Raw genomic sequence first — 26,316 nt, 5'->3', positions numbered from 1 at the left:
GTTTAAACCAGATCCTTTCGAATAGGGGACACTGTGCTGCAGGCAGTGCATTAATTACATTTAATGCCAGTTTAAACCAGATCCTTTCGAATAGGGGACACTGTGCTGCAGGCAGCGCATTAATTACATCTAATCCCAGTTTAAACCAGATCCTTTCGAATAGGGGACACTGTGCTGCAGGCAGCGCATTAATTACATTTAATCCCAGTTTAAACCAGATCCATCTGAATAGGGGACACTGTGCTGCAGGCAGTGCATTAATTACATTTAATCCCAGTTTAAACCAGATCCATTTGAATAGGGGACACTGTGCTGCAGGCAGCGCATTAATTACATTTAATCCCAGTTTAAACCAGATCCTTTCGAATAGGGGACACTGTGCTGCAGGCAGTGCATTAATTACATTTAATCCCAGTTTAAACCAGATCCACCTGAATAGGGGACACTGTGCTGCAGGCAGTGCATTAATTACATTTAATCCCAGTTTAAACCAGATCCTTTCGAATAGGGGACACTGTGCTGCAGGCAGTGCATTAATTACATTTAATCCCAGTTTAAACCAGATCCTTTCGAATAGGGGACACTGTGCTGCAGGCAGTGCATTAATTACATTTAATCCCAGTTTAAACCAGATCCACCTGAATAGGGGACACTGTGCTGCAGGCAGTGCATTAATTACATTTAATCCCAGTTTAAACCAGATCCTTTCGAATAGGGGACACTGTGCTGCAGGCAGCGCATTAATTACATTTAATCCCAGTTTAAACCAGATCCTTTCGAATAGGGGACACTGTGCTGCAGGCAGCGCATTAATTACATTTAATCCCAGTTTAAACCAGATCCATCTGAATAGGGGACACTGTGCTGCAGGCAGTGCATTAATTACATTACTCCCAGTTTAAACCAGATCCTTCTGAATAGGGGACACTGTGCTGCAGGCAGTGCATTAATTACATTTAATCCCAGTTTAAACCAGATCCATCTGAATAGGGGACACTGTGCTGCAGGCAGTGTATTAATTACATTTAATCCCAGTTTAAACCAGATCCATCTGAATAGGGGACACTGTGCTGCAGGCAGTGCATTAATTACATTTAATCCCAGTTTAAACCAGATCCTTTCGAATAGGGGACACTGTGCTGCAGGCAGTGCATTAATTACATTTAATCCCATTTTAAACCAGATCCATCTGAATAGGGGACACTGTGCTGCAGGCAGCGCATTAATTACATTTAATCCCAGTTTAAACCAGATCCTTTCGAATAGGGGACACTGTGCTGCAGGCAGTGCATTAATTACATTTAATCCCAGTTTAAACCAGATCCTTTCGAATAGGGGACACTGTGCTGCAGGCAGTGCATTAATTACATTTAATGCCAGTTTAAACCAGATCCTTTCGAATAGGGGACACTGTGCTGCAGGCAGCGCATTAATTACATCTAATCCCAGTTTAAACCAGATCCTTTCGAATAGGGGACACTGTGCTGCAGGCAGCGCATTAATTACATTTAATCCCAGTTTAAACCAGATCCATCTGAATAGGGGACACTGTGCTGCAGGCAGTGCATTAATTACATTTAATCCCAGTTTAAACCAGATCCATTTGAATAGGGGACACTGTGCTGCAGGCAGCGCATTAATTACATTTAATCCCAGTTTAAACCAGATCCTTTCGAATAGGGGACACTGTGCTGCAGGCAGTGCATTAATTACATTTAATCCCAGTTTAAACCAGATCCACCTGAATAGGGGACACTGTGCTGCAGGCAGTGCATTAATTACATTTAATCCCAGTTTAAACCAGATCCTTTCGAATAGGGGACACTGTGCTGCAGGCAGTGCATTAATTACATTTAATCCCAGTTTAAACCAGATCCTTTCGAATAGGGGACACTGTGCTGCAGGCAGTGCATTAATTACATTTAATCCCAGTTTAAACCAGATCCACCTGAATAGGGGACACTGTGCTGCAGGCAGTGCATTAATTACATTTAATCCCAGTTTAAACCAGATCCTTTCGAATAGGGGACACTGTGCTGCAGGCAGCGCATTAATTACATTTAATCCCAGTTTAAACCAGATCCTTTCGAATAGGGGACACTGTGCTGCAGGCAGCGCATTAATTACATTTAATCCCAGTTTAAACCAGATCCATCTGAATAGGGGACACTGTGCTGCAGGCAGTGTATTAATTACATTTAATCCCAGTTTAAACCAGATCCATCTGAATAGGGGACACTGTGCTGCAGGCAGTGCATTAATTACATTTAATCCCAGTTTAAACCAGATCCTTTCGAATAGGGGACACTGTGCTGCAGGCAGTGCATTAATTACATTTAATCCCAGTTTAAACCAGATCCATCGGAATAGGGGACACTGTGCTGCAGGCAGCGCATTAATTACATTTAACCCCAGTTTAAACCAGATCCTTTCAAATAGGGGACACTGTGCTGCAGGCAGTGCATTAATTACATTTAATCCCAGTTTAAACCAGATCCACCTGAATAGGGGACACTGTGCTGCAGGCAGTGCATTAATTACATTTAATCCCAGTTTAAACCAGATCCTTTCGAATAGGGGACACTGTGCTGCAGGCAGCGCATTAATTACATTTAATCCCAGTTTAAACCAGATCCATCTGAATAGGGGACACTGTGCTGCAGGCAGCGCATTAATTACATTTAATCCCAGTTTAAACCAGATCCTTTCGAATAGGGGACACTGTGCTGCAGGCAGTGCATTAATTACATTTAATCCCAGTTTAAACCAGATCCTTTCAAATAGGGGACACTGTGCTGCAGGCAGTGCATTAATTACATTTAATCCCAGTTTAAACCAGATCCTTTCAAATAGGGGACACTGTGCTGCAGGCAGTGCATTAATTACATTTAATCCCAGTTTAAACCAGATCCACCTGAACAGGGGACACTGTGCTGCAGGCAGTGCATTAATTACATTTAATCCCAGTTTAAACCAGATCCTTTCGAATAGGGGACACTATGCTGCAGGCAGCGCATTAATTACATTTAATCCCAGTTTAAACCAGATCCTTTCGAATAGGGGACACTGTGCTGCAGGCAGCGCATTAATTACATTTAATCCCAGTTTAAACCAGATCCATCTGAATAGGGGACACTGTGCTGCAGGCAGTGCATTAATTACATTTAATCCCAGTTTAAACCAGATCCATCTGAATAGGGGACACTGTGCTGCAGGCAGCACATTAATTACATTTAATCCCAGTTTAAACCAGATCCTTTCAAATAGGGGACACTGTGCTGCAGGCAGCGCATTAATTACATTTAATCCCAGTTTAAACCAGATCCACCTGAATAGGGGACACTGTGCTGCAGGCAGTGCATTAATTACATTTAATCCCAGTTTAAACCAGATCCATCTGAATAGGGGACACTGTGCTGCAGGCAGCGCATTAATTACATTTAATCTCAGTTTAAACCAGATCCTTTCGAATAGGGGACACTGTGCTGCAGGCAGTGCATTAATTACATTTAATCCCAGTTTAAACCAGATCCATCTGAATAGGGGACACTGTGAACACTGTTTCACTGTGACAGGAGTGAAAATAAAATCAAGTCTCTAAAGGATAGTGCCTCACAAAGAACAACAAATCTGCGTCTGATTGAAAATCTTAATCCAGACCCGTGGTAAACCACTGTAATCCGGTATTATTGTTCTTTCCCTCCTTATTGCAGTGAGTGAACCTTTGGAAGAGTTTGTTATTTATGCTTTTTTTTTTCTACATAAACGTCATAAATAATGGGTGAAAAAATAGCGGAAATTATGTAACGTCCTTGTTTTCTACGTCACATTCTGTAATGACGCGCAATAGGAACGCCCCTGCAGCAGCAGCAGCTGGCAGAGCCGTTAGCCTCCAGGCTAACAGATGAGCTAACCCTCTTAGGACCGGAAATGACCAGCTGGCTTTAATTTAACCCGAATAGCGGACAGCTTCCGGTGTTTTCTGTTCAGGTAAGAGAATCATATTTGACCTGCTGCTACATTTGAACCAAGCTAGCTGAAGATGACCTGCCGCCGACACGTCACCGCTTCCGCCATATTGGGAGGGGAATGTAAACCGTCTCAGTAAGGGGGGAGCTGCTGTTTTAACGGGGCTAAAAGCGTTTTAAGATAGATATTTCTAATTAACTTCTTAATGCAATGAACTGACCTTTGCCACCATGTTAAAAGGCTCCTTCACAGTCAGGGAGAGTGGGCTGTGTTCGAATCCAGCGGCTCCATCCTCCAACATAGACATTATTATTATGGTCAAATCATGTTGATATTCCACGATTGAAATATAATATTTATAGTACATTATATGTCCACTATATATGTAATATATAGTGGACATATATATAATATATAGTGGACAGGGGAAATGATAATGCCAAGGGGAGAAGCTGCCACAGATGGATGAATACAAACTTTACATGAATCAGTTTCCAGATTCCTTTGGGGTTTCATCAGGTCGAATTAGCAGAAGAACAGTTTAAAACGAAGTTTCTCAGCAGCAAATTGTAGAACTTTGCCAAGATTAATAAAAGATGGATGAAATAATATTTTTTCTTCTCAGAAGCACAAACATTGATGTACATTCATATACTCAATAGTTAACAAGGATGTGAGTCTGAATGCTACTGCAGCTCATTCATCCCTGCTGCCTCCAGACTCTACAACGGCAATAACTGCTGCAATGTAGAATTTGCAATTACTAGTGATGGTGAGATGAAGCCTCATGAGGCATTGAACCGTTTGGCCAAATTGCTTCAACGATCCCCACAGTTCATGAGGCTTCATGTGAACATGTCACCACCTACTGGTTGACAGCAGAACTACAGTTTGTAATAAAATCTGTGGGGTTTTTTTTTTGCAACTGTTCTTTTTTTTTTCCCTTTTAAGTTCCTTTGAAATTGTTAATGGTTGTGTGTATAATAAAATCTTTAGTAATTTTTTTAAGTGCAAAATTGCTTAGAACAATCATTTAAGGTGCTCAGTTTTTCTGCCATTTTAGTTAAATAAACTCAAGCAGACAGTAAAAGTGTTTGTGCAAATTGGGCAATTTCCCTTAATAATCCCTAAGGGAAATTACTTTGATGAGCAATGATGAGCAAAATAAAAGGTGTTTGTCATTTTTATTCAAACATGATAATTTTTCCACATTTTTTGGTTTTAATCAGGTTGGAAGTTGTGTTCAACCAATCTTTTGGCTAAACTGACCTAATTTAAGTCAAAGACCGGTCTTGAACCATCAACATCTGTAAGAGAGCCTGTCTCTTACAGATGACGCCACCCATCTAGATAACCATAGCAGGGAGAAAATATTACTTAACACTGATGTGTTAACACTGACCTTGTTCGCTGGTTTCCTCAGATTTTGATCATTACATTGTTTATTCTAACCAAATTAGTTTTAACCAACTAGATTGGTTGGAAAAACAACCAATCTATTAGAATCTATCCAAGCTCTATCCAGCTAACAGCAGCTCTCCTCCAAACTCCCACATCTTGACTGAACTCTGAGGCTGTTTAGATGCCTGTCTAAATTCTTGCGCCCTCCATTACTCGACACCTGCCTCGAAGCCTCGGCCCATCTCATAACATCACTAGCAATTACTATTTGATACGCAGACCATGTAAACACCCTGTGCAATATATAACTACCTAACTACCCATGTAAACACCCTGTGCAATATAAAACTACCTAACTACCCATATAAACACCCTGTGCAATATATAACTACCTACCTACCCATGTAAACACCCTGTGCAATATATAACTACCTAACTACCCATGTAAACACCCTGTGCAATATATAACTACCTAACTACCCATATAAACACCCTGTGCAATATATAACTACCTAACTACCCATGTAAACACCCTGTGCAATATATAACTACCTAACTACCCATGTAAACACCCTGTGCAATATATAACTACCTAACTACCCATGTACACACCCTGTGCAATATATAACTACCTAACTACCCATGTAAACACCCTGTGCAATATATAACTACCTAACTACCCATATAAACACCCTGTGCAATATATAACTACCTACCTACCCATGTAAACACCCTGTGCAATATATAACTACCTAACTACCCATGTAAACACCCTGTGCAATATATAACTACCTAACTACCCATGTAAACACCCTGTGCAATATATAACTACCTAACTACCCATGTAAACACCCTGTGCAATATATAATTACCTAACTACCCATGTAAAAACCCTGTGCAATATATAACTACCTACCTACCCATGTAAACACCCTGTGCAATATATAACTACCTACCTACCCATGTAAACACCCTGTGCAATATGTAACTACCTAACTACCCATGTAAACACCCTGTGCAATATATAACTACCTAACTACCCATGTAAACACCCTGTGTAATATATAACTACCTACCTACCCATGTAAACACCCTGTGCAATATGTAACTACCTAACTACCCATGTAAACACCCTGTGCAATATATAACTACCTAACTACCCATGTAAACACCCTGTGCAATATGTAACTACCTAACTACCCATGTAAACACCCTGTGCAATATATAACTACCTAACTACCCATGTAAACACCCTGTGCAATATATAACTACCTACCTACCCATGTAAACACCCAGTGCAATATGTAACTACCTACCTAGCCATATAAACACCCTGTGCAATATATAAAGTGATTGTCCTAAATTAAATAAAGAATATTTCGCTTCATCTTTTAATTTGAGCGTTTAATTTAAATATAAATTTATGTTTTTTTTATCTCAAATAAATAAAAACAGTATGTTGCAGTATGTTGAAGTTAGTAATGAATCAAAATAAATACAAATTAAAAACCTATTATAAAGCTGTATTTATAAAACTGCAGCTTTTCTGAGTAACTCCCTTATAATCACATTTAAACTGGATGAATGGGGAACAAACATTATAGACTGACTGACTTCATGTTTTAATTGTTTTTATCCAGACCCCTGAGCTGCTTTGATGAGCTCTGATAGCTCAGAGTGAAAACCAGCTGATCCCAGACTGCTCTCTACTTCCAGACTGTTCTTTACATCCAGGCTGTTCTCTACTTCCAGACTGTTCTCTACATCCAGGCTGTTCTCTACAGGTGCTGGTCATAAAATTAGAATATCATGAAAAAGTAGATTGATTTCAGTAATTCCATTTAAAAAGTGAAACTTGTATATTATATTCATACATTACATACAAACTCATATATTTCAGATGTTTATTTTGTTTAATTTTGATGATTACAAATGACAACAAATGAAAATCTCAAATTCATCATATCAGAAAATTAGAATATTGTGAAAAGGTTCAAAATTGATGGCCCCTGGTGCCACACTCTAATCAGCTAATTAACTCAAACCACCTGCAAAAGCCTTTAAATGGTCTTTCAGTCTAGTTCTATAGGCTACACAATCATGGGGAAGACTGCTGACTTGACAGTTGTCCAAAAGACGACCATCGACACCTTGCACAAGGAGGGCAAGACACAAAAGGTCATCGCTAAAGAGGCTGGCTGTTCACAGAGCTCAGTGTCCAAGCACATTAATAGAGAGGCGATGGGAAGGAAAAGATGTGGTCGAAAAAAGTGTACAAGCAAGAGAGATAACCGCACCCTGGAGAGGATTGTGAAACAAAACCCATTCAAAAATGTGGGGGAGATTCACAAAGAGTGGACTGCAGCTGGAGTGAGTGCTTCAAGAACCACCACACACAGACGTATGAAAGACATGGGTTTCTGCTGTCGCATTCCTTGTGTCAAGCCACTCTTGAACCACAGACAGCGTCAGAAGCGTCTTGCCTGGGCTAAAGAGAAACAGGACTGGACTGCTGGTGAGTGGTCCAAAGTCATGTTCTCTGATGAAAGTAAATTTTGCATTTCCTTTGGAAATCAAGGTCCCAGAGTCTGGAGGAAAAGAAGAGAGGCACTTCATCCACGTTGCTTGAAGTCCAGTGTAAAGTTTCCACAGTCAGTGATGGTTTGGGGTGCCATGTCATCTGCTGGTGTTGGTCCATTGTGTTTTCTGAGGTCCAGGGTCAACGCAGCCACATACCAGGAAGTTTTAGAGCACTTCATGCTTCCTGCAGCTGACCAACTTTTTGGAGATGCAGATTTCATTTTCCAACAGGACTTGGCACCTGCACACAGTGCCAAAGCTACCAGTACCTGGTTGAAGGACCATGGTATCCCTGTTCTTAATTGGCCAGCAAACTCTCCTGACCTTAACCCCATAGAAAATCTATGGGGTATTGTGAAGAAGAAGATGCAATACACCAGACCCAACAATTCAGAAGAGCTAAAAGCCACTATTAGAGCAACCTGGGCTATCATAGCACCTGAGCAGTGCCACAGACTGATCGACTCCATGCCACGCCGCATTGCTGCAGTAATACAGGCCAAAGGAGGCCCAACTAAATACTGAGTGCTGTACATGCTCATACTTTTCATGTTCATACTTTTCAGTTGGCCAACATTTCTATAAATCCTTTGTTTTTATTGGTCTTCAGTAATATTCTAATTTTCTGATATGATGAATTTGAGATTTTCATTTGTTGTCATTTGTAATCATCAAAATTAAACAAAATAAACATCTGAAATATATGAGTTTGTATGTAATGTATGAATATAATATACAAGTTTCACTTTTTAAATGGAATTACTGAAATCAATCTACTTTTTCATGATATTCTAATTTTATGACCAGCACCTGTACTTCCAGACTGTTCTTTACATCAGACTGTTCTCTACATCCAGGCTGTTCTCTACTTCCAGACTGTTCTTTACATCCAGACTGTTCTCTACTTCCAAACTGTTCTTTACATCCAGACTGTTCTTTACATCCAGACTGTTCTCTACATCCGGGCTGTTCTCTACATCCAGGCTGTTCTCTACTTCTGTGGTGGTTTTCAGTGGTAAAATGTCAAAAAATCAGGACACCTTCAGTTGATCATCTGATTGCCCCAGGACGGGGGAAGAAGCATTTATTTTATAGATCAAATTGACATGCTGTCCTCAGTACACGTAACACAGCGCTTAAACACCTGAACAGAATATATCTGTCTTTTCTCTCTTGCAAGTTCTCGACTCACATACCAATCCACAGAGCATTTATAGTCTCCTCCTCGCACTATGTGTATGCACATGCACAACGGAATATTGCCGACATCTTACTGGAATCCACGTGTGCAGATTTGCGTCAAAGTCACTGCGACCCTCAAGGAATGTTTATACATGATGTTCATGCAGCCTAGGAGACCATGGTGTTACTGAGACTTTCGTTGCTGAGACAGTGTACAGCCATGCAACAAGTCTATATAAGGCAAATAGCCTGCTTCAACATTCCCCCCTGTAGTTCATTGCAGATGAAGTACTTTGTGATGTTGCATGGTGATGTGAATACTACGCGACTAAGTGCACTTACATGTGTGTGAAATTTAAATGAAAAAACCAAATTCTAGTGAGACCGACACTGTGTGGAATGGGTGTGAGTCGGGAAATATCACATAAAATGAAAATCAAATGAATGACATTGTTAAAACAAACCTAAAGTGAATAATAAAACAAAGTGAATGCTACTGAACCTTCAAAGAAAGATCATCATTTTCCACATGGCCATGATTCGATTAGTATGGGATCGAAAACCCCTTTTTCGTCCTGTGGGCATCTTTCTCTTTCATTTCAAACTCATTTAAGAGGAAACTATCCCATCGACCCATGCTTCCCCCAAACATCCAGCCTTCCTCCGGCGTCGGCCGCAGCACAAATCGCATCTTGACCATGCTACTCATGATGATCTGTGAAACCAACACTGCTTGAACCATTCAACCCAATCTTGATATTACTTAATATGTGAAGGATGACTATTCAAAACATTTCAAATAACTCAAACTTTAGTCATAGTGTGTCGTAGTATATAAGGCTAGGTAAATGAAAGAAAAAGAAAAATTAAGTTGGTCAGTCAGTCAGTAGTCTGAGTCCCCAGTCCTCTAAACAGCCGCCCATGTATGGTTTACCATGTAAAATAAGAAGACAGTAATACAGATTATAATGCAGAATAATAATGGCATAATACAGATTATATTGCAGGATTATGGAACGTTACATCCATGTTGTCATCAGGATTATTTTACTGAATGCAAAATGATTTATGCTGGTGATTTCTTCTTTTCTGTGAAAATCAAAAATATAGTTCTTTCACTTCAGGGCTCTGTCCTTGGCTTTTAACGGCATAAACACAGGATCACAGGTTCCCGCCTTTAGTATTTTGCAGGCGGATGTCGAAGGTTTGCAGTCTGATGCGTGGGGTCACCGGTCTTTACAATCCATCCCCTCAAAATGAGTAAGACAGAAAACCACAATTAGTGTTCTTATCAGCAAATATCAACTAATCATAGACAATAATATTCATTTTATTCCAATCCTATTGTAGTACGTAGTGTTTGACTTATCTAATTCAATTGGAGAGGGATCCCATTCCCCCCTGTGATGCTTTCATCACATCTGGTCCTCTCGGTCATCCATCTGCTGGTCGCTCCCTGTTGTTGCATTCTTTCGACGTGCAGCTAGAGTTCGCTGGTCCTCTTGTCCTCTCATTACTCTTTGATGTACCTCCCTTAATATTTGAGTTAAGTCAGTCTGCTCCTTGGTTGTCGTGGTCCCCTGGGCCGCGTATATCGTTCATGTGTCCATGGCTTATGCGGATCCAGAGTGAGGGCAGTCCTTGTCCCAGTGTCCTTAAATCTCACTATCAGATGTGATCCTGAGAGGAAAGAAAAAAAAACTGACCAGTATCTTGAAACTAAATCTAGAGATGGAACACATCCTGTTTTTCATGAGTCCATTTTCTGTAATTAATGTTCAAATTAAAATAAGAGAACTTTTGATAGTTGCAGTAATGTCCCATTGTCTGGCATTGGTGGTTCAGTGGTAGAATTCTCGCCTGCCAAGCAGTTGACCCGGGTTCGTTTCCTGGCCAATGCACCAAATGTGGTGGTTTTCAGTGGTAAAATGTCAAAAAATCAGGACACCTTCAGTCGATCATCTGATTGCCCCAGGACGGGAGAAGAAGCATTTATTTTATAGATCAAATTGACATGCTGTCCTCAGTACACGTAACACAGCGCTTAAACACCTGAACAGAATATATCTGTCTTTTCTCTCTTGCAAGTTCTCGACTCACATACCAATCCACAGAGCATTTATAGTCTCCTCCTCGCACTATGTGTATGCACATGCACAACGGAATATTGCCGACATCTTACTGGAATCCACGTGTGCAGATTTGCGTCAAAGTCACTGCGACCCTCAAGGAATGTTTATACATGATGTTCATGCAGCCTAGGAGACCATGGTGTTATTGAGACTTTCGTTGCTGAGACAGTGTACAGCCATGCAACAAGTCTATATAAGGCAAATAGCCTGCTTCAACACTTCCAGGCTGTTCTCTACTTCCAGACTGTTCTCTACATCCAGGCTGTTCTCTACTTCCAGGCTGTTCTCTACTTCCAGAATGTCCTTTACATCCAGACTGTTCTTTACATCCAGACTGTTCTCTACATCCAGGCTGTTCTCTACTTCCAGGCTGTTCTCTACTTCCAGACTGTTCTCTACATCCAGACTGCTCTTTACATCCAGACTGTTCTCTACATCCCGGCTGTTCTCTACTTCCAGGCTGTTCTCTACTTCCAGACTGTTCTCTACATCCAGTCTGTTCTCTACATCCAGACTGTTCTCTACATCCAGGCTGTTCTCTACTTCCAGGCTGTTCTCTACTTCCAGGCTGTTCTCTACTTCCAGACTGTTCTCTACATCCAGGCTGTTCTCTACTTCCAGGCTGTTTTCTACTTCCAGAATGTCCTTTACATCCAGACTGTTCTTTACATCCAGACTGTTCTCTACATCCAGGCTGTTCTCTACTTCCAGGCTGTTCTCTACTTCCAGACTGTTCTTTACATCCAGACTGTTCTTTACGTCCAGACTGTTCTCTACGTCCAGACTGTTCTTTACATCCAGACTGTTCTCTACATCCAGGCTGTTCTCTACTTCCAGACTGTTCTCTACTTCCAGGCTGTTCTCTACTTTCAGACTTCTCTCTACTTCCAGACTGTTCTTTACATCCAGACTGTTCTCTACATCCAGGCTGTTCTCTACATCCAGGCTGTTCTCTACTTCCAGGCTGTTCTTTACATCCAGACTGTTCTCTACATCCAGACTGTTCTTTACATCCAGACTGTTCTCTACATCCAGGCTGTTCTCTACATCCAGGCTGTTCTCTACTTCCAGGCTGTTCTTTACATCCAGACTGTTCTCTACATCCAGACTGTTCTTTACATCCAGACTGTTCTCTACATCCAGGCTGTTCTCTACTTCCAGGCTGTTCTCTACTTCCAGACTGTTCTTTACATCCAGACTGTTCTTTACGTCCAGACTGTTCTTTACGTCCAGACTGTTCTCTACTTCCAGACTGTTCTTTACATCCAGACTGTTCTTTACATCCAGGCTGCTCTCTACATCCAGACTGTTCTCTACTTCCAGGCTGTTCTCTACTTCCAGACTGTTCTCTACGTCCAGACTGTTCTTTACATCCAGACTGTTCTCTACATCCAGGCTGTTCTCTACTTCCAGACTGTTCTCTACTTCCAGGCTGTTCTCTACTTTCAGACTTCTCTCTACTTCCAGACTGTTCTTTACATCCAGACTGTTCTCTACATCCAGGCTGTTCTCTACATCCAGGCTGTTCTCTACTTCCAGGCTGTTCTTTACATCCAGACTGTTCTCTACATCCAGACTGTTCTTTACATCCAGACTGTTCTCTACATCCAGGCTGTTCTCTACATCCAGGCTGTTCTCTACTTCCAGGCTGTTCTTTACATCCAGACTGTTCTTTACATCCAGACTGTTCTCTACTTCCAGACTGTTCTCTACATCCAGGCTGTTCTCTACTTCCAGGCTGTTCTCTACTTCCAGACTGTTCTTTACATCCAGACTGTTCTTTACGTCCAGACTGTTCTTTACGTCCAGACTGTTCTCTACTTCCAGACTGTTCTTTACATCCAGACTGTTCTTTACATACAGACTGCTCTCTACATCCAGACTGTTCTCTACTTCCAGGCTGTTCTCTACTTCCAGACTGTTCTCTACATCCAGACTGTTCTTTACATCCAGACTGTTCTCTACATCCAGACTGTTCTCTACTTCCAGACTGTTCTTTACATCCAGACTGTTCTCTACATCCAGGCTGTTCTCTACATCCAGACTGCTCTCTACTTCCAGACTGTTCTTTACATCCAGACTGTTCTCTACTTCCATACTGTTCTTTACATCCAGACTGTTCTCTACTTCCAGGCTGTTCTCTACTTCCAGACTGTTCTTTACATCCAGACTGTTCTCTACTTCCAAACTGTTCTTTACATCCAGACTGTTCTTTACATCCAGACTGTTCTCTACATCCAGGCTGTTCTCTACTTCCAGGCTGTTCTCTACTTCCAGACTGTTCTCTACTTCCAGACTGTTCTCTACTTCCAGAATGTCCTTTACATCCAGACTGTTCTTTACATCCAGACTGTTCTCTACATCCAGGCTGTTCTCTACTTCCAGGCTGTTCTCTACTTCCAGACTGTCCTTTACATCCAGACTGTTCTTTACATCCAGACTGTTCTCTACATCCAGGCTGTTCTCTACTTCCAGGCTGTTCTCTACTTCCAGACTGTTCTTTACATCCAGACTGTTCTTTACGTCCAGACTGTTCTTTACATCCAGACTGTTCTCTACATCCAGGCTGTTCTCTACTTCCAGACTGTTCTCTACTTCCTGGCTGTTCTCTACTTTCAGACTTCTCTCTACTTCCAGACTGTTCTTTACATCCAGACTGTTTTCTACATCCAGGCTGTTCTCTACATCCAGGCTGTTCTCTACTTCCAGGCTGTTTTCTACATCCAGACTGTTCTTTACATCCAGACTGTTCTCTACATCCAGACTGTTCTTTACATCCAGACTGTTCTTTACATCCAGACTGTTCTCTACTTCCAGACTGTTCTCTACATCCAGGCTGTTCTCTACTTCCAGACTGTTCTTTACATCCAGACTGTTCTTTAGATCCAGACTGTTCTCTACATCCAGTCTGTTCTCTACATCCAGTCTGTTCTTTAAATCCAGACTGTTCTTTACATCCAGGCTGTTCTCTACTTCCAGGCTGTTCTCTACTTCCAGACTGTTCTTTACATCCAGACTATTCTCTACATCCAGATTGTTCTTTACATCCAGACTGTTCTTTACATCCAGACTGCTCTCTACATCCAGACTGCTCTCTACATCCAGACTGCTCTCTACTTCCAGACTGTTCTCTACATCCAGACTGTTCTTTACATCCAGGCTGTTCTCTACTTCCAGACTGTTCTCTACTTCTAGGCAGTTCTCTACTTTCAGACTTCTCTCTACTTCCAGACTGTTCTTTACATCCAGACTGTTCTCTACATCCAGGCTGTTCTTTACATCCAGACTGTTCTCTACATCCAGACTGTTCTTTACATCCAGACTGTTCTTTACATCCAGACTGTTCTCTACTTCCAGGCTGTTCTCTACTTCCAGACTGTTCTTTACATCCAGACTGTTCTTTACATCCAGACTGTTCTTTAGATCCAGACTGTTCTCTACATCCAGTCTGTTCTCTACATCCAGTCTGTTCTTTAAATCCAGACTGTTCTTTACATCCAGACTGTTCTCTACTTCCAGGCTGTTCTCTACTTCCAGACTGTTCTTTACATCCAGACTATTCTCTACATCCAGATTGTTCTTTACATCCAGACTGTTCTTTACATCCAGACTGCTCTCTACATCCAGACTGCTCTCTACATCCAGACTGCTCTCTACTTCCAGACTGTTCTCTACATCCAGACTGTTCTTTACATCCAGACTGTTCTCTACATCCAGACTGCTCTCTACTTCCAGACTGTTCTCTACTTCCAGACTGTTCTTTACATCCAGACTGTTCTTTACATCCAGACTGCTTCTCTACATCCAGACTGCTCTCTACATCCAGACTGCTCTCTACTTCCAGACTGTTCTCTACATCCAGACTGTTCTCTACATCCAGACTGCTCTCTACTTCCAGACTGTTCTTTACATCCAGACTGTTCTCTACTTCCAGACTGTTCTCTACATCCAGGCTGTTCTCTACTTCCAGACTTTTCTCTACTTCCAGACTTTTCTCTACATCCAGACTGTTCTCTACATCAAGACTGTTCTCTACTTCCAGGCTGTTCTCTACATCCAGGCTGTTCTCTACTTCCAGACTGTTCTTTACATCCAGACTGTTCTTTACATCCAGACTGTTCTCTACATCCAGACTGTTCTCTACATCCAGACTGTTCTCTACGTCCAGACTGTTCTCTACATCCAGACTGTTCTCTACATCCAGTCTGTTCTCTACTTCCAGACTGTTCTCTACATCCAGACTGTTCTCTACTTCCAGACTGTTCTCTACATCCAGACTGTTCTCTACATCCAGACTGTTCTCTACATCCAGACTGTTCTTTACATCCAGACTGTTCTCTACATCAAGACTGCTCTCTACATCCAGACTGTTCTCTACATCCAGTCTCTTCTCTACATCCAGTCTGTTCTCTACATCCAGACTGTTCTCTACATCCAGACTGTTCTTTACATCCAGACTGTTCTCTACATCCAGACTGCTCTCTACATCCAGACTGTTCTCTACTTCCAGGCTGTTCTCTACTTCCAGACTGTTCTTTACATCCAGACTGTTCTTTACATCCAGACTGTTCTCTACATCCAGTCTGTTCTCTACATCCAGTCTGTTCTCTACTTCCAGACTGTTCTCTACATCCAGACTGTTCTCTACAACCAGACTGTTCTCTACTTCCAGACTGTTCTCTACATCCAGACTGTTCTCTACATCCAGACTGTTCTCTGCTTCCAGACTGTTCTCTACATCCAGACTGTTCTTTATATCCAGACTGTTCTTTACATCCAGACTGTTCTCTACATCCAGGCTGTTCTCTACTTCCAGGCTGTTCTCTACTTCCAGACTGTTCTCTACAACCAGACTGTTCTCTACTTCCAGTCTGTTCTCTACATCCAGACTGTTCTCTACATCCAGACTGTTCTCTGCTTCCAGACTGTTCTCTACTTCCAGACTGTTCTCTACATCCAGACTGTTCTTTACATCCAGACTGTTCTCTACATCCAGGCTGTTCTCTACTTCCAGGCTGTTCTCTACTTCCAGACTGTTCTCTACAACCAGACTGTTCTCTACTTCCAGACTGTTCTCTACATCCAGACTGTTCTCTACATCCAGACTGTTCTCTGCTTCCAGACTGTTCTCTACATCCAGTCTGTTCTCTACTAGGCTTGTCCCGATCCGATCCACGTATCGGATCGGACGCCGATATTGGCAAAAAAATGCGTATCGGCAAAGCATGTAAAATGCCGATCCAGTAAAAAAAAAAAAATCCGGTCCGTATTTTCCAGTTTCGCCGATTGAAACGATCCATTCCGCTATTTTGCGCCACTGTTTCCCTGTTTTGCATTTTTATTAAAACTTACAGTAATACTTGCACCTTTAACTGTTTACGGTTTTACTGTTCACTGTGCAATTTCAGATTGCTATTCGTAATTTTGTCCAGTTTGTGTTTATCTCTTAATAAACAGGTAAGTTTGTTGTTACCAAGCATTGTGTTTTATTCAGTCTCACCTAATTTAGCTGGCTAGATGTTATCAAGAGTACTAAAACCCTTTTCAACATGAGTCTTACAACTAAGGCTAAATACTTTAACTTAAACTTAAATACATGCTCGGATAGGCTGGTATCGGCCAGTATCGGTATCGGATCGGAAGTCCAAAAACAACATCGGTATCGGATCGGAAGTGCAAAAACCTGGATCGGGACATCTCTATTCTCTACTTCCAAACTGTTCTCTACATACATTTTTAGGCTGAGGAGGCTTTTCTCCTCAAAGTTAATTATGAAAGATACAGGAGGTGAAGAGAGAGAAGCCGTGGATAGAAATACCAGGATAGTTCATCTGTTCAGGTCAGAGCTCCGAAAATTGTAGATCTCTTTGGGCTAGTGGTTATAGCAGTGTGCTTGTCCTCTGAGAAAGTTGCAAGTACCCGGTTCAATTCCCACAGACTGCCACTCTGGGTCCATGAGCAAGACCCTTAACCCCACACTGCTCCCCGGGCGCCGCACAATGGCAGACCACTGCTCCCCAAGGGGAGGGGTTAAATGCAGAGAGGGAATTTTTCCAATGTGAGATCAATAGGGTTCAATTTCTATTTCTACATGTTAAATTGGAGGAATTTCATGGATCAATCATTCTCAGAAGTTTGTTCAGAGGATTAAATTCAGAGAGAGATGCGTTTTATCGTCCATCCCTGTCAGCCAGGTTAAAGATGGATTTAGTCTGTTTCTTTGTTTTGGGACTAAATAAGATCAGTGGAAAAGGGGAAATCAACTCTGACTTAAATGCCAGTTAAATTGATTTCTTTCTTATTTCAGATCGTCCATGTCATCATGTCTGTCATCACTTGGGAGGTTGTTGGTGATCACTTTCTCATCAACCAAGCCAAGAGCTCCACTCATGACAACACAAAATGTCTTAATGTGGAGAAGAAAGAGGAACAGAACGAGCCAAGAGCTCGTCCCATTAAAGACGAAGAGATTGAAGTCTGCATCATTCAGGATGAGGAGCAGGCTGATGTGAAGCCGAAGGCCGACACATGTGCGGCGACTCCTTCTCACCAGGTAGCACCAGAACTCCCACAGGCACTGGTGACTCAACAGATCAACAATAGAGCGGTGGAAATCGGAGTCTTGCAGGAAGGCAAGCTGTGTGAAGTGAAGGAGAAGACGGAAACCATTGTTCTGAAGCGTCACCAAGAAAGGAGAGGCATCCATGAAGTAAACAGTGACGATGCACAAGATAGAAACTTTTCTTGTCATGTATGCGGTAAATGCTTTGCCAAGTGCACCTACCTAACTGATCACATGAGAACTCACTCAGGTGAGAAACCCTTCTCATGTGTAACATGTGGAAAATGCTTCACACAGAAAACAAACCTGATTGTGCACATGAGAACCCATACAGGTGAGAAGCCCCATTCCTGTCAGTTATGTGAGAAGTCTTTCAGAGCCAGCGGCCATTTGGCTAGCCACATGAGAACTCACACTGGAGAGAAACCGTTCTCATGTTTGGTCTGTGGAAAAGGCTTCACTCAGCAGAGTAACCTGACTGTTCACATGAGAACCCATTCAGGAGAAAAACCCTATTCTTGTGATGCTTGCGGCAAAGCTTACAGCGACAAAACATATTTAAACGATCACATCAGGAGTCACAGAGGAGAAAAGCCGTATTCCTGCAAAGTCTGTGGCAAATCCTTCAGTAACCGCAGCCCTTTGACCAACCACATGAGGACTCACACAGGGGAGAAGCCATACCACTGCAAAAGCTGCAGCAAATCTTTTAGTGACTGTAGTAATTTGGCTAAGCACATGAGAACCCACACCGGAGAGAAGCCGTACTACTGCAGGGTGTGTGGTAAGGCTTCCAGTGACAGCAGCAGCATGGCTAAACACCTGAGGACCCACAGCAGGGGCAAGCAGAAGTTTCCTTACGTCCAGAGGGAATCTTCCTGAATAATTTGCCCATCAAGTTTTCCCATTATTCAGTCTGATGGGTTGAAAACATTCTGAAGATCCTCCATCGTTCCCAGCCACCATTAAAACCAACCAGTGCAGCTTCTGTTTGTGGCCCCTAACACCCCATAAAATCCAGTTCGTGAGAAGCAGTTTCCCTATCAGTATGTTTCTACCTGGAGCCACAGCGACACCTAGTGGGCTACAAGACAGTGGTTAGAGCCTCCCTGAGCCTGGAAACCTTGGCTTATTAAACACATTCTGACTTTGAAGGGAACGTCTGGGTTTCAGCACATCCCTCTGCTATTGGCTGCTAGACTTCCTCACCAACAGACCTCAGTCAGTCTGGGTCGGACTGAACACCTCCGATGTCATCAGTCTAAGCCCCTCCCCTTAGGGCTGCGTCCTGAGCCCCCTGCTGTTCACCCTGATGACACACGACTGCGTCCCCAGGTTCACCACCGATCACATGGTGAAGTTTGCAGATGACACCGCGGTGGTGGGCCTCATCAGAGACGACGACGACCTGGACTACAGAGAGGAGGTGGAGCAGCTGGTGGTGCAGAGATAACAGCCTGATCCTGAAGGTGGAGAAGACCAAGGAGATCATGGTGGACTTCAGGAAGAACCGTCCTAACCACGCTCCACTGCTCATCAACAGCTCAGCTGTAGAGGTAGTCAGCAGCACCACATTCATCACAGACACCCTCACCTGGACTGGAAACACCACCTCACTGGTCCAAAGGGCCCAGAAGCGCTTGGACTTCCTGTGGAGGATGAGGAGAGCCCACCTGCCCCCCCCCATCCTCCCCTCCTTCTCCAGAAGCTCCATAGAGAGCGTTCTGAGCAGCTGTCTCACTGTGTGGTGTGGAGGCTGCAGCGCCTCAGACTGGAAGAAGGTGAGAACAGCAGAGAGGATCATGGGGGCTCCTCTTCCCTCCATTAAAGACATTTCATCCCAGCGCTGCGTGACCCGTGACATCATCAATGACCCCTCACCCCCCACCATGGACTGTTCTCCCTGCTGCCCTCTGGGAAGAGGCTGCACACAGTTACCTCTTTAAAGCATCAATTTTGTTAATTACAAGAAAAAGATGAAAATGTCTCAAAGGTTTTGCAGAGAAACTTCAACACAATCTAAACTTTGTTTTGGAACAGGAACAACATCTCTGTTCTTTGCTTCAGTTTCTCTGTTATGTCAGAAAAATTGAAGCTTTCTGAAATATTTTCAACATTTAAAAACAGATTGCAGCTTTAACCTTGCTCTCCTGTTCTTCATTCCTTCAGGTCTCTAACAGCATCATGTCTGTTATTACAGGGAAGGTGGTTCCTGATCATCTGACTGAGGAGAGGAGCTCTGTTCCAGATCTAAACACTTTAGACGCTGATGAATTAAAAGAGGAAATGGATCCTGTGCAGATTAAAGAGGAACAAAATAAAACGAAACCAAAGCAGATGACTGAGATAAAAGAAGAACTAGAACCTCAACCAGGTAACAAGGAAGAATTTGAAGATTGTAGGTTTTACAATGAAAGACTGGTCTTAGTGAAGCAAGAGACCAGCACCTTTATGGAAAGTCCTTCTGATAAAGAAGTATTCCTCAATGGACCAGAATTACAACTGATGGTGGTGACAAAGGAAGAACCGGAAGCTTGGCAAGTTAAAGAAGAACAACTTGAAATCTTTCAGGATGAAGGGCTGGTTTTAGTGAAGGAGAAGTCTACTTACTTCACTCCTGTCAATCAGGAGGACTCCAATAAACCAGAAACTATTGAGAGACATTTGCTCAGTTCAACCCTCACTGAAGCTGAGAAGCAACATCAGCAAGACTGCAGACCAAATGTAGAAAAAGAGCTGAAGCCTAAGGAAAAAGGAAAAAGGCAAAAGAAACCCAAAACAAAGACACTATATGAAAAACTCAAAAGAAATGATACATAAAGAGAAGTTACATTTAGATGACAAATATTTCACTACTCAGCAAAAGTTAAATGTACAGATGAGAATTCCTAAGGGGGAGAAGCCTTTCTCCTGTCTTACCTGTGGAAAAGGTTTTCCTAAGCAACATGTCCTGACTGTGCACATGAGAACTCACACAGGGGAGAAACCCTATTCTTGTGAGTTGTGTGAGAAAGCATTTCGAGACCATAAAAATTTAATTTTTCACCTGAGAACTCACACTGGTGAGAAGCCTTTCTCCTGCCTGACCTGTGGAAAAGGTTTCACTCGGAAACTAGCTCTTAAGGCACACATGAGAACTCATACAGGAGAGAAGCCTTTCTCTTGTGACACCTGTGGGAAAAAGTTCTCTAAACCACAGCATTTGACAATGCACAAAAGAACTCACACAGGTGAGAGGCCTTTCCCCTGTCTGACCTGTGGAAAAGATTTCTTTCGGAAACCCTCTCTGACTGCACACCTAAGAACTCACACAGGAGAGAAGCCATTCACTTGTCTGACATGTGGAAAAAGTTTTACTCGGAAACATGCTGTGACTGCGCACATGAGAACTCACACAGATAACAAACCCTATTGTTGTGAGTTGTGTGAGAAATGTTTTCGAGACCATAGAAATTTGATTTGTCACCTGAGAACTCATACTGGTGAGAAGCCTTTCTCCTGTCAGACCTGTGGAAAAGCTTTCACAAGGAAACCTGATCTGAGCGCACACATGAGAACCCACGCTACTAAGAAGCCATTTCCTTGCGAGTTGTGTGAAAAATCCTATCGGGATCGCAGCAACTTGATTTACCATATGAGAACTCACACAGGGGAAAAGCCTTTCTTATGTCATACTTGTGGAAAAGCTTTCTCCACACAACCCACATTGACTGCACATATAAGAACCCACACAGGTGAGAAGCCATTTGCTTGCAAACTTTGTAATAAATCTTTTGTTAACAGTGGTACTTTGGTTTGCCACATGAGGACTCACACAGGGGAGAAGCCTTTCTCCTGTCAGACCTGTAGAAAAACCTTCTGTAGTAAACCTGCCCTCACTGCACACATCAGTACTCACACAGGTCAGAAACCCTTTCCCTGTGAGTTGTGTGAAAAATCTTTTCAGAACCGCAGTAATTTGGTTTGTCATGTTAGAACTCACACAGGGGAAAAGCCTTTCTCATGTCAGATCTGTAGAAAAGGTTTATCTAAGCAACCTACCCTGAATGCACACATAAGAACCCACACAGGTGAGAGGCCCTCTACTTGTGATTTGTGTGAGAAATCTTTTCGAGACCGTAGTAATTTGATTTGCCACCTGAGAACTCACACAGGTGAGAAGCCTTTCTCCTGTCTTACCTGTGGAAAAGGTTTCCTGAGGAAACCTGCCCTGACACTACACGAGAACTCACACAGATAAGAGATGTGTTTAGAAAATTTAGATTTCTCTTATTTAATATATTGATTTATGCTTTTTACTTGCTATAAAAAGTTTTTCGCTTAGTCTGTTTCACCTGCAAGGCGAGTGAGGGTTGTTTGTAGACAAAACATACTTATTTCCATAACAAGCCAGATTCTTAAGGTTTATTCATAACATGTTACTGTTTAACCAAAGTGTCTGTAATTTGTTTTGACTCTGACTACTTTCCTTTATTGTAAGTAAGGAGGAACAAACGCTGCTCATGCAGAACAGGACTGATTACCTTGCAAAAAGGGACGTATGATGAACTGTTCTCTCTTTGCAAAGACAAAATAAAATGCCAACTGAGTCAAATCCATCGATCTCCATTTTTTAAACTGGAGTTAATAGTTGAATACTTCCAATAAAAGAGACTATATCCTTGTTAGGTGGTGTAAAAACATTGTTTATCATCAAGAGTTATTTGATTTACTTACTTACTCTGAATTTTTAGATGAGTTTTCAGAGTTCCTTTCTGATTTGGTATTAAATACTGACAGGGTCATCATAGTGGGAGATTTTAACATCCATGCTGACATTGAAGGCGATAGCTTAAGAGCAGCCTTTAATGCTATCTTAGACACTATTGGCTTTGTTCAAAATGTGAATAGTCCCACGCATTCTCATCTTCATACTTTGGATCTTGTGCTGACATACGGCATAGAATGTGAAGAAATAACAGTATTTCCTCACAACCCTGTCCTCTCTGACCACTTTCTAATAACCTTCAGGATTACTTTAACAGAGTTCTCCTCCCCCAAAAGAAGGTTCAATTTTAGTAGATCTTTATCAGATAGTGCAGTTATAAATTTTAAAGAATCTGCTTCACTTTCTCTCTGCTCTGTGTCACTGAGCAGTGCTGCAGAGTGCAAAAGCTTAGCTTATTCCCCTTCACAGGTTGATGATTTTGTTGAGGGGGTTGCTAGTTCTCTGCGTATTGCCTTAGACAACGCAGCTCCTTTGAAAATGAAAACCGTTAAAAATAGAAAGCTTGCTCCTTGGTTTAATGCAGAGCTGCGTACTTTGAAGCAAAATGCTAGGAAACTGGAGAGAAAATATCGCTCCACAGGCCTGCGAGAGTCCTTCCTAGTCTGGAAAAATGGTTTACTGCTGTATAAGAGGACCCTTTGTAAAGCAAGAGCAGCATACTTCTCCTCATTAATAGAGGAGAATAAGAATAATCCTAGATTTCTTTTTAATACAGTTGCCAAACTCACCCAGAGCCATAGCTCTGTTGAACCGTCCATTCCACCTGCTCTTAGCAGCAATGATTTTATGGGATTCTTTATAAATAAGATTGATCTTATTAAAAATAAGATCATAAGCACTCCTCTATCCGCGATTGTACCTGAGGTAGTCATGGAATCTGAACCGGGTTTAGACTGCTTTGATCCAGTTGAACTCTCTGAATTAGCAAAATTATTGTCTTCATCTAAGCCTTCAACTTGTATGTTAGATCCAGTTCCAACCAGGTTATTTAAGGAGGTATTCCCTTTGATCTCCTCCTCCATTTTAGATGTGATTAATCTATCTCTGTTACAGGGATATGTACCTAAAGCTTTTAAGATTGCTGTAATTAAACCTCTGCTTAAGAAACCGTCTCTTGACCCAGATGACTTGGTCAATTATAGACCTATATCCAATCTTCCTTTCTTATCCAAAATTCTTGAGAAAGTAGTTGCCAAACAAGTTTGCGATCACTTCCACCATAATGAACTTTTTGAAGAGTTTCAGTCTGGCTTTAGAGCTCATCATAGCACTGAAACAGCTCTGGTGAAAGTCACTAATGATATTCTCATGGCCTCAGATAATGGACTTGTATCTGTGCTCGTCCTGTTGGATCTTAGTGCTGCATTTGATACAGTTGATCATAATATTCTTTTAGAAAGACTTGAATATTTTGTTGGAATTAAAGGAACAGCACTAGACTGGTTTAAATCTTATCTATCTGATCGAATTCAGTTTGTTCATGTTAATGATAGATCTTCAACACGCTCAAAGGTTACCTGTGGAGTACCACAGGGATCAGTGCTAGGACCAATTCTCTTTACTTTATACATGCTCCCAATTGGTAGAATTATTAGACAGCATGGGATTAATTTCCACTGTTATGCTGATGATACCCAGCTATATCTGTCTATAAATCCAGATGAAGCTAACCCATTACATAGATTACAGGCATGTCTTGAAGACATAAAAACCTGGATGACTCTTAATTTTCTGCTTCTGAATGCAGACAAAACAGAAGTTATAGTCTTTGGACCAGAGTCTCTGAAAAAGAAACTGATTAGCCAGTCACTTCATTTGGATGGGATTAAACTGATTTCAGATAATAAAGTAAAAAATCTTGGTGTTATTTTTGATCAGGACCTGTCATTTAAATCCCATATCAAAGAGGTTTCTAGAATTTCCTTCTTTCATCTGAGGAACATTGCAAAAATTAGAAATATCCTGTCCAGGGGTGATGCTGAGAAACTAGTCCATGCATTTGTTACTTCAAGGCTGGACTATTGTAATCTTTACTATCAGGAAGTCCACAAACTGTAGTTAAAAGCCTTCAGCTGATCCAAAATGCTGCAGCCAGAGTTCTAATGAAAATGAAAAAGAGAGATCATATCTCTCCTATCCTGGCTTCTCTTCATTGGCTTCCTGTTAAATCAAGAATAGAATTTAAAATCCTCCTTCTCACATATAAAGCCTTAAATGGCCAAGCTCCATCTTATATCAGAGATCTGATTGTTCCTTATGTTCCTAACAGAGCACTTCGCTCTCAATCTGCAGGTTTACTAGTGGTTCCTAGAATTTCTAAAAGTAGAATGGGAGGCAGATCTTTTAGTTATCAGGCTCCTCTCCTGTGGAACCAACTACCAGTTTTAGTCCGTGAGGCAGACACCCTGTCTACTTTTAAGGCTAGGCTTAAAACTTTCATTTTTGATAAAGCTTATAGTTAGGGTGGCTCAGGTTATCCTGAGCTATCTCTATAGTTATGCTGCTATAGGCTTAGACTTTTGGAGGACATAGGGACCCCCATTTCATCATTCTGCTTCATTCTCTCTCTGTTCTCCTATTCTGCAGAATCTGTTAGTTCAATCTCTAACCTTCTGCTCTCTCTGTTTTTCCTCAGAGTAGCTTTGCCTCGTCTGTTCCTGTTTGGCTGTGACGTCATCCTGGAAAAAAACATCAGCTGTGCTGCTTCTATCAACACCCTTGTTAATAGATGTTGGAGATCGGCCTGTTTTCCAGTGTGGTCCTGTTTCTCTGACCGTGACTGAGTGGATGTGCTCTCTTCGTCCTCTGGCATGGGAGCTGCCTTGGAGCTCGTCTGCCTGGCTGTGTGTTTCCTGGACGGGGCCGCCTTTTACAGCTGCTTTTTGTATCTCTGCTTCTGTCTCCTTGAACCCCAGTCGGCCTCAGCAGATGGCCGCTCACACTGAGCCTGGTTCTGCTGGAGGTTTCTTCCTGTTAAAAGGGAGTTTTTCCCTCTCCACTGTCGCTACAAGCATGCTTAGTGTGGGGGATTGTATTTGAGTCAATGAGTCAATGCAATCAACTGGTTTTCCTTAGATAGAAAACTTTGTATCAATTTGACTGTATGATCTGGTTGAACTGTAAAGTGCCTTGAGATGACATGTGTTGTGAATTTGGCGCTATATAAATAAACTGAATTGAATTGAATTTGTCACATGGAGACTTAGAAAGCAGAGAATGTTTTGTAATATGTGACGTTTATTTTCTTAACTTTGTTGTAGATAATTTAACTACAATTAATCCTAAGGATAGTTGAGAAACTTTAACAGAAAGCTATTTCTTTTGACCTTGGGGGAAAAAAGTTGTCAGTAAAATAAGACCCCTAAGCCAAAAGTCTCACCTTGCTGGTGTGAGTCTATTGAGAAAAGACTTTGTGCGATGACAAAAACAAAACCAGTTCACATTCAGAAGAAAATGGAGGAATGGATAATTAAATTATAATTCCTATAGCCAGAGATGGGCAGTAATGCATTGAGGCCCACTCCCAATACACCCCCTACATACAGCCACTACAAACACACCCTGGAATTGAAGCCCCGCCGGGCGTGGCTTCATAATCTTCCCTAGGAACTCGCTGCATAGTTGATGTTCATGACATTTCCATTTCTGAAAGTGCAGCAGTGATCAAATGTAAAAATAAGACTGTGAACATTCAGCAGTCTGGTGGCGGTGGGGAAGAAGCT

At 41.9% G+C, this 26,316-nt stretch overlaps 2 protein-coding genes across 3 annotated transcripts; both read left to right on the top strand.

The window, feature by feature from the left end:
• The first annotated feature begins 3,853 nt into the window (after window positions 1–3,853).
• LOC119795170 (gastrula zinc finger protein XlCGF8.2DB-like) lies at window positions 3,854–20,676 on the top strand. Of its 2 annotated transcripts, XM_038303037.1 has the most exons (3): window positions 3,854–3,990; window positions 17,572–18,076; window positions 20,027–20,676. In XM_038303037.1, the coding sequence occupies exons 2-3, from the start codon at window positions 17,587–17,589 to the stop codon at window positions 20,644–20,646; spliced, it is 1,110 nt and encodes a 369-aa protein (XP_038158965.1). In that variant the 5' UTR covers window positions 3,854–3,990; window positions 17,572–17,586; the 3' UTR covers window positions 20,647–20,676. The 2 variants fall into 2 exon arrangements, with proteins under 2 accessions (XP_038158965.1, XP_038158957.1); XM_038303029.1 differs by lacking the exon at window positions 20,027–20,676 and having other exon boundaries at window positions 17,572–19,131.
• On the top strand, window positions 20,584–22,493 carry LOC119795134 (gastrula zinc finger protein XlCGF57.1-like). Its single transcript, XM_038302967.1, has one exon. The coding sequence runs from the start codon at window positions 20,618–20,620 to the stop codon at window positions 22,064–22,066; it is 1,449 nt and encodes a 482-aa protein (XP_038158895.1). The 5' UTR covers window positions 20,584–20,617; the 3' UTR covers window positions 22,067–22,493.
• Window positions 22,494–26,316: the final 3,823 nt, after the last annotated feature.

This window comes from Cyprinodon tularosa, unplaced genomic scaffold, assembly GCF_016077235.1.
Source record: "Cyprinodon tularosa strain WSP-4 unplaced genomic scaffold, ASM1607723v1 ctg1133, whole genome shotgun sequence".
Lineage (NCBI taxonomy): Eukaryota > Metazoa > Chordata > Actinopteri > Cyprinodontiformes > Cyprinodontidae > Cyprinodon > Cyprinodon tularosa.
Note: the sequence above shows the minus strand (reverse complement) of the source record. Positions and strands in the feature narration are given on the sequence as shown.

Bases quoted from the DNA above. Each gene is read 5' to 3' on its own strand.
- LOC119795170 (XM_038303029.1), top strand. From the start codon at position 17,587: ATGTCTGTCATCACTTGGGAGGTTGTTGGTGATCACTTTCTCATCAAC.
- LOC119795134 (XM_038302967.1), top strand. From the start codon at position 20,618: ATGAAAAACTCAAAAGAAATGATACATAAAGAGAAGTTACATTTAGAT.